The 8,542-nt window shown below is 50.6% G+C and overlaps 1 protein-coding gene across 2 annotated transcripts in view; it reads right to left on the bottom strand.

The window, feature by feature from the left end:
• Positions 1-8,073, bottom strand: part of ADSS2 (adenylosuccinate synthase 2) — a gene marked incomplete at its 5' end in the record, with an annotated part of 35,261 nt that extends 27,188 nt beyond the window's left edge. The window contains one exon of one of the 2 annotated variants that reach the window (XM_083349927.1): positions 7,732-8,073. In XM_083349927.1, coding sequence (XP_083206053.1) covers positions 7,732-8,073 — 342 coding nt within the window. The remainder of the gene's footprint in view (positions 1-7,731) is intronic. The other variant, XM_083349928.1, reaches the window with a different exon arrangement.
• Positions 8,074-8,542: the final 469 nt, after the last annotated feature.

Here is an 8,542-nt window from a genome sequence, read left to right on the forward strand (position 1 = left end):
TGTGTTTGGAATTACAAAATAAGTATTACGAAAGAAAAAAAGTACAATACAGTATCAATATCTTATCCAACAGACAAAAATTGCCCGAGATAACTACGGTAAATTTCTAACAAACATTCAAAGAGTCCTTGAGCAACTTTGCTTGAAACCTTTCTATAACAGGATAGTAGAGTGGGGAGAGCTGTTGTAAAAAATAAGCACCCCATCCAACACAAAATAAACTCCACTAGATCATAGACATGGCACATTATTTTCTGCTCAAATTTGTTGCAAAGAATTTGAATAAGAGAATAGGTATCTTAATTTTGCTTCCTAACTTTTAACAAAGTATATTTATATCATTCAGAGGTGTACTGTCATGAAGTAGCTGGAATTAAAAAAGAAAAATAATCTTGTAAAATATTGCTGTTCTTTTTGGAAAAGAAATATAATCCTTTTCTAATTTCCCAAATGATCTTAATGCTTAACCAAGTCTGTAACAGTCCCAAGTTATTCAGTGATGTATGTGTTATAAAAAAAATCCTTGAACTTGGTTCAATAACTAACTGGAAGTCAGTGCAGTTGCTTCAAATGAGGTGTAACATGACTATAGGTAAGTGTCCCATCTAACAAGTTGACTACTGCATTCCAACGAGCTACAATTTGATCAAATGGAAATTCTGCATTCAGGATAATAATCCAAATGCAAGGGTACTGGTGTGTAAACATTAGCCTAGACTGCCTGTCCTAGTTGCTATAACAACAATTACTACCCTAACCAAAGCTGATCACAGGCAATCTCTGGCTGCATAGGCCACCTAGGCCTCCAATGCCAAAGACTTCAAAAACACATGCCGAAACTACTTATTGCTTTCTGAGAAAGTGCAATCCCATTTAGAATTCCTAAAAAGACCCTCCCTGCATGAGCTCTCCATGCTCTCAGGACTCAAACTGTTTACTTCATATCCCTCTTCATCATTTATCCTGTTTCACAACACCATATAGTCTCTCTTGTATGAGTAATATGGAAGGAAACTGAGTATCATTTGGCATATTGATTATACTTAGCCCCTGAAGTCTTGACAACCATCTCCAGCAGCCTTATTATAGATGTTAAATAATAGTTGGGACAAAGTTGGGATTTGCCAGAATGCAGTTACCAAATAACTTCTCTCTGAGATATCCCTGCACGCAATAGTAGATTCATTTTAGTGCAGTCTGTGTAACTTACAGAGAACAGCATAACAGATGGTTATGGTTATTAAAAGACCAAGCAAGATCAATAACATAACACTCCCTCTGACTCTTATCTTGCACTAAGCTCTCTACTTGGCTTGGTTGATTCTACCCCAAACTATGTCTGAACCTATATCAAGGCTCCTCAAAAATATCTATAGCTGCAAAAATACAGTACTACTTTTTCAAATAGTGTAATTTCCTCAAAAAATGGAGGGGGGGGCATTATTATCAGGACAGCAAAAAACATATTCAGGAATGGGGGGATCAATGTTTCCTTCAAGGCTGATAGCATCACTCCATTATGCAGACATCATTTCACTATATCTTGGCTTCAATCAAATAATCCTCTTTGCCTATATATTTATTAAGCCAAAATAATCAGAAGTCAAGATAGCATATGGAAGACAAGATACACATCCTTAGGTCTAAAAAAACTGAAAACAGTCTCATATATTAAACAAAAAGAGGTACAGGATACTTTGTATGCAATATATCGAAAGCAACATTCTAGTCAATATTAATACAAGTGATTTATCCTTGAAGCATTTCACAAATTTGTCATAGGCCAAGGTCCCTGAGCTGGATTCATTATTATTACCTTTCCTTTTCTGCATTTAACAAAAAAAACCTGGCCAGTCTGGAAGTTTCTCTGACTTTCTGAGATGTCTAAATGTTAAAAATCTGTTACATGAAACAATGAAATCCATTCTTTAAATATGAATACCTGCTTGTTTTTGATGCCATAAAAAAGAAAAGCCTAATTTTAACTACCGTATATACTTGAGTATAAGCCGACTCGAGTATAAGCCGAGACCCCTAATTTTACCCCCAAAAACTGGAAAAAGTTCTTGACTCAAGTATAAGCCGAGGCTGGGATCCGCCGAGTGGCTTTCAGCACTGGAGAAAATGCAAAATCGCTCGAGACCAAACTCGAAGGAATCAGCTGCCGGTGGGAGCGAGGCGATCCGTGCGGTCCCGTGACAGCCAGTCGGGCAAGCAACGCGAAGAGCGGAAGGGCTTTATTTTTGCACCGTGGAGCTCCCCCTCCCCCTCCTCCCAAACTCCCCCTCTCTCCCACTTCCCCCCACTTCCCAGAGCTGAATACAGGGTATTAACCGGCAGCGGAGGCTTGCAGAACGGCGGATCGAGCCTCTGTCGCCGGCGGCTGGATCCGTGCTCCGCAAGCCTCTGCCACCGGCGGAGGCTGGATCCGTGCTCCACAAGCCTCTGCCGCCGGCTGGATCCACGCTCCGCAAGCCTCTGCCACCGGCAGAGGCTGGATCCGCGCTACGCAAGCCTCTGCCGCCGGCGGAGGCTGGATCCGTGCTCCACAAGCCTCTGCCGCTGGTTGGATCCGCGCCCCGCAAGCCTCTGCCGCCGGCAGAGGCTGGATCCGCGCTACGCAAGCCTCTGCCGCCGGCAGAGGCTGGATCCGCGCTACGCAAGCCTCTGCCGCCGGCTGGATCCGTACCCCGCAAGCCTCTGCCGCCGGCAGAGGCTTGCGGAGCGCGGATCCAGCCTCCGCCGGCGGCAGAGGCTTGTGGAGCGCGGATCCAGTGGGGGGGAAAAGCCCTTTAGCAGGATTTGCCTGCATGTCTTAAGTGCTACCTAATGTGCTTTCAGCCTCAGTCGGCCACTCCACATTGTAATCACGAAGGTAGCTCTCTAACGGAAAGGGAAGGGAAGGGAAGGGAAGGGAAGGGAAGGGAAGGAAAGGAAAGGAAAGGAAAGGAAAGGAAAGGAAAGGAAAGGAAAGGAAAGGAAAGCCCACCATCTCTCCTCTGCCGCTCGCTCCCCTGGCGAGCCAAAGAGACGAAAGGCCCCGAGCGATAGGAAGGGGATCTCTGCCCTAGAGCGGGAGGGGGGAGGGAAAGGGGGGGAGGAAAGGCCCGATCGCTTTGTGTTGAGCTGGTTCAGCTCAGCCGGACTAGGCGGGGCTGCGGCTCCCAGCTGATGCCGCTGCCACCATCCAAGTCCGGCCGGCAAGAACTTTTTTTCTCCCCGCCCCGCAGTGACGAGTAAAGCGCGACTTACTTCCTCCTCCATGCCCACGTCGCCTTCTCGCCCAACAATCCCAAGTAAGGGGCGGCCTCAGAAAGGGGCTCTAACTTTCCCCTACCGCTCGAACTTATCTTGGAGAGGAAGGCAAAATCGGGAGAGGGAAGAAGAGCGAGGACTGGAGCAGCGCTTGCCCGGCTTCTCTCCCCTGCAGGGAGCGGCGGGGTCGGTTCCGCCTCCACCATGTTCTCTCTCGAGAGCCTTGTCCCACCCGCAAAACGCCAGCGCTGCCGCCGCCGCCCCCTTCCTAACCAACCCTCAGCCGCTTCACAAGCACCCGTTGCCGGCCCAGTTCTATCAGACCCGCGTGGCGCCGCACGTACTCCGTTTACACGGCCCCCGTACTTCCCCCACACGTCCCTTCTCCCGCCTCCTTCCCATAACGGCCTCTACCTACCGGACGGCGCCTCAGCTCCCCGTGTCCGCCGCCACCCTGACCAAACCCTCTCTGCCTGCGCGCGCCCTCCCTCTCTCCCTCCTTCCTCTCTGTCTCTAGCTGGGCGAGGCTTCCAGCCATCGCCGTGACGCTGCACGCCCAGCTTCTCTCTGATTTCCCTGGCCCAGTCCAGTGATGCTTGAGAGGAAAAAAAAAGCGAGCGGGCGGGCGAGGGGGGGAGGGAAAGGCGAGAATGACCACTTTGTGTTACCTGCCATGAAACCAGTCCTTGCAGGCGTTACATCGTAGGGCAGCCAGGCAGCGGAAAGAAGCAGGCAGGCAGGGCGCGGAGGTCCGGAGACCTGCCGACGTTTGGGGAGGTTTGGGGAGGTGCACGCGCACCTCCCCAAACCTCCCCAAACTTCGGCAGGTCTCTGGACGGCGGCGGCTTGGGAGAGGTGCGCGCGATCCCGGAAGCACCGAAGCCTCGGCCGCGCGCAAGTCCTCGGTAAGTTCTTTTTTTTTTGTTCACTGGAGTATAAGCCGAAGTGGATTTTTTCAGCCCAAAAAGTGGGCTGAAAAATTCGGCTTATACTCAAGTATATACGGTAATCCTTTAGGTTTCTGATCTTCTGATCTATTACCAAAATGTCCATAGTTTTCAGTGCTACAATTCTGTAGTTATAGGAGAAAATTTTTCAGGCGAATACTGCCAAAGATCCATAAAGTAGATGACTGGAAGAAAACAGGCTTTAGCATTCCTAAACCAGTGAGTGTTCTTTGTTTTCGTTTCTTTAGAAACAAACAAAAAAGAGTGTCAAGGTTTTGCTGTAAGATACACAAAGCAGACAATGAAGCCTACTCAGTTTCTGCGAGTTTAAAATTCATCTAGCTGTTTATTTATTTATTTATTTTATTACATTTATATACCGCCCTTTCCCGAAGGACTCAGGGCGGTTTACAGGGTAATTAAAAAACCAAAATACAAAAGTTAAAAACAAATTTAAAAAAATTATATTTGTCCCTGCATAAATAAAACCCCAGTTAAAATAAGATTAATCCTCAGCCTGGGCCAGAGAGCTCGAAGAGCCAGGTCTTCAGGCCCCGGCGGAATGAACGGAGGTCGGGGCAGTCCTCAGCTCCACTGGCAGCTGGTTCCAAAGGGCAGGCGCCCCCACTGAGAAGGCCCTATCCCTGGGTGTTACCCGCCAGCAATCTCTTACCGGTGGCACCCTGAGAAGACCCTCCCTGTGGGAGCGCACTGGACGAAGGGAACTTGATGCCGGCAGCAGGTGTTCCCTCAGATATCCCGGACCGAAGCCATTTAGGGCTTTATAGGTCATCACCAGCACCTTGAATCTCACCCGGAGGGCAACCGGAAGCCAATGCAGCTCGCGGAGTAGAGGTGTTACATGGGAGTATCGGGAAACCCCCATCACAACTCGCGCGGCCGCATTCTGCACCAGCTGAAGCCTCCAAGTGGTCCTCAAGGGCAGCCCCATGTAGAGAGCGTTGCAGTAGTCTAAACGGGAGGTCACGAGCGCATGAGTGACTGTGCGTAGGGCATCTCGGTCCAGATAGGGTCGCAACTGGCGCACCAGGCGAACCTGGGCAAAAGCCCCCCTGGTCACGGCTCCTATATGGTCTTCAAAATTGAGTGGTGAATCCAGGAGAACGCCCAAGTTGCGAGCCCTATCAACGGGGGGTAACACCTCACCCCCCCCATCGTTATGCACAGCCACTCAGTCTTGGCGGGATTGAGACGAAGCCCGTTTCTCCCCATCCAGACCTGGACCGCCTCCAGGCACCGGGACATCATGGCGAGGGCATCGCTGGGTTGGTTTGGGGTGGAAAGAAAAAGTTGGGTATCATCAGCGTACTGATGATACCCCACCCCGAAACCACGAATGATCTCACCCAGCGGCTTCATATAGATGTTGAACAGAAGGGGCGAGAGAACCGACCCCTGAGGAACTCCACAAATAAGAGGCCTCGGGGCGGATCTCTGCCCTCCCGTCAACACCGACTGCGAACGGCCCAGGAGATAGGAGGAGAACCACCGTAAAACAGTGCCTCCCACTCCCAACCCCCTGAGACGCCGCAGTAGGATACCATGGTCGATGGTATCAAAAGCCACTGAGAGATCTAATAGGACCAGGACAGAGGAACAACCCCTGTCCCGAGCCCTCCAGAGATCATTCACCAGCGCAACCAATGCCATCTCTGTGCTGTATCCGGGCCTGAAACCCGATTGGTACGGGTCCAGATAATCAGTTTCTTCCAGGAACAGAGGAAGCTGATGCGCCACCACACTCTCAACAACCTTTGCCAAAAAGCGAAGGTTGGAGACTGGAGCTGTTGTAGGCAATCTAGTTTTTAACTTCTAAACATAGAACTTAGAGACAGCTAAGGTTGATGCAGAGGAGGAGGCATCAGGGTAGAGACCAGGAGAGCATGAGTTCTAGTCCTACCTTAGGCACAAAGCCAGCTGGGTTACCTTGGGCCAGTCACTCTCTCTCAGCCCTAGGAAAGAAGCAATGGCAAACCATTTCCAGAAAACCTTGCCAAAAAAAACCTACAGGGATTAGTCCAAGCATTTACCAGAAGTCAACTCTGACTCAAAGGCATGCACACACAAACAAACAAAAAGCATGAAACTACTATTTCATGACATTATATGACTGAGAAACCTTTTTCTAGTCTGAGCCTGTTTGAAATAAACAGATGAAAGAGTAGACACAGAACATTCATATAGTACTTGCATAGACTTTAATGTATTTATCACAGGCTCTTCAATGTTTATCTTTTTTAAAGACTGGAGAACCCGGTGAAGATAAAATTACAAATTTCTTGGGCAGAGATGGATTTAGCTTTGAATATTAGCCAAGTATAGGAGTAAATTCTATTTCAAATCGTAATTTCATTTCATGATCTACGTATGGACTAAGTCCATTCCTGTAAAATGCCTAACTACAGACAACTCTTTTAACCATAATCCTGGTGGATTGCACTGCCTGCTCTTAATATCACTCCCACCGCCCCTCAGGTATACCTAACCCAGGGGTAGGCAACCTTGGCTCTTTTATGACTCGTGGACTTCAACTCCCAGAATTCCTGAGCCAGCCATGCTGGCTCAGGAATTCTGGGAGTTGAAGTCCACGAGTCATAAAAGAGCCAAGGTTGCCTACCCCTGACCTAACCGATAGGAATAGTATCAGAACGGTCACAAATGGGAAGATGTAGAATCTCGGTATATTTTCGCACCAGAAAAAAAAAAAGACGTGTTGGATCACTGGTCGCCTGCTCAGGCGGGAGGAAAACCTGACGCTCTCTATGTAATCGACGCACAACGAGAACGGAACCCAATGTATTCATCCTTGGCATATCGGCGAATTTAGGACGGAAGCGAGACAAGGACAGATTTCCCCCCCCCCCTCCGGTAACGGGAGAGCAAAGGCCTCCCCACCCGTCACCATCGCTCTCCCTACTCATTCCTACGTTTGGTCCTGCAAAGGCTTTTCTGCCTCGCCCAAATCATGCGCCCTGCTGCACTGCAGGAACAAGGGACAACGGACTGGCGGGCGACAAAGCCGCTCCCAACCTTTCCCCAGGCGGGAAATGGCCGTACCGGGCTCGCCGAAGGAGAAGCAAAAAAGAGGAAGAGGTTGCCGCGGTCCGGGTCCCGTCATAAAGCAGCGTCGTCGTCGGGGGGGGGTGGTGGACGGGAACTCGCGCGGCATCTTCTGCACGGGAAACCTCCGGGTAGAGGAAGACTGTGGCGGACCAGACCCTGGTGCGATCGCGCTATACACGTGTACCCGGGAAGCCTTCCGTGGTGAGAAAAGCGGGGCGGACGGAGGACAAGCGAGCCCCGAGAGGCACAGAGACGGAGGGGGAGGCAATTAACCGACCCAGCGCTCGGCAGCCTCTCTCTCTCTCTCGCAATTAAGGCGGGAAAGGCTCCAAAGGTGCCTCTGGATTCCGCCGCTGCCGCCTTGGTCTTGTGCCAAGCAAAAGCTTCCCCCTCCAGGCGGCTGCAAGGTGACACCCCCCCCCCGTCGGCCCATCGGGGCGCTCACCTGGCACCTGCAGACGATGTCCGCGTCCTGCGCGAGCAGATCCACCACTTTCCCCTTCCCTTCGTCGCCCCATTGTGCTCCCAGGACTACGGTGACGAGGTTGCCGGGATGCCGAGCGGCGCTCCCACCGTTAGGGATGGCGGCGGCGGCGGCGGCGGACGCGGAGCCGCTTTCAGACATGGCTCCCGCAGGCGACTGTTCCCTCCTGGTTTGCAAGACACATGCGAGGAGGAAAGGAGGAAACGGCTCGGCCGGCGAAGGCGCCTTCTTCCCCGCCTTCTCATGCAGAAGGTACACAGTTGCCGCATCCGACAACTGCTCTGCTCGCCGTCTATTGGCCATCCTTCCGTAGCCCTCTTGTACGCGGGCTCAAGAGACCCGCCTCCTCATCTGCATAATGTGGAAAGGAGGCCGCTTCGTGCCCATATATAGAAGAAGGGACTACGCTGCCCAGAGTGCTCCTGGGCTAACGTCGCCGCGGGTTACCCTGGGAAGCGTAGTTGCTCTTCGTACCGGCCGAACGTGGAGAGGAGCGGCTGGATGGGGTTGCTAAGGAGCGGTTGCTCCATTTTTAGGAAAACCTGCTCAATCTAGGGTAGCAAAAAAAAGGCGGGAGTAGTTTGGTAGCATCTTTCCAAATGCGTTATTTATTTCATCAGATGCATGACCTGATTGATGGGAGGATTCTGTTGGGAAGGCTTGTGTGGATGAAGGTTCGGTGTCAGAAATAATTACAAATGCCTTATGAGTTAACGAGTGTTATGTTCAATTTTTTTTTCTCTTTCAAATCTAATAAGAGTGCCCTAGGAAG

The sequence above is a fragment of the Vipera ursinii genome (assembly GCF_947247035.1).
Source record: "Vipera ursinii genome assembly, chromosome: 1".
Classification (NCBI taxonomy): Eukaryota; Metazoa; Chordata; class Lepidosauria; order Squamata; family Viperidae; genus Vipera; species Vipera ursinii.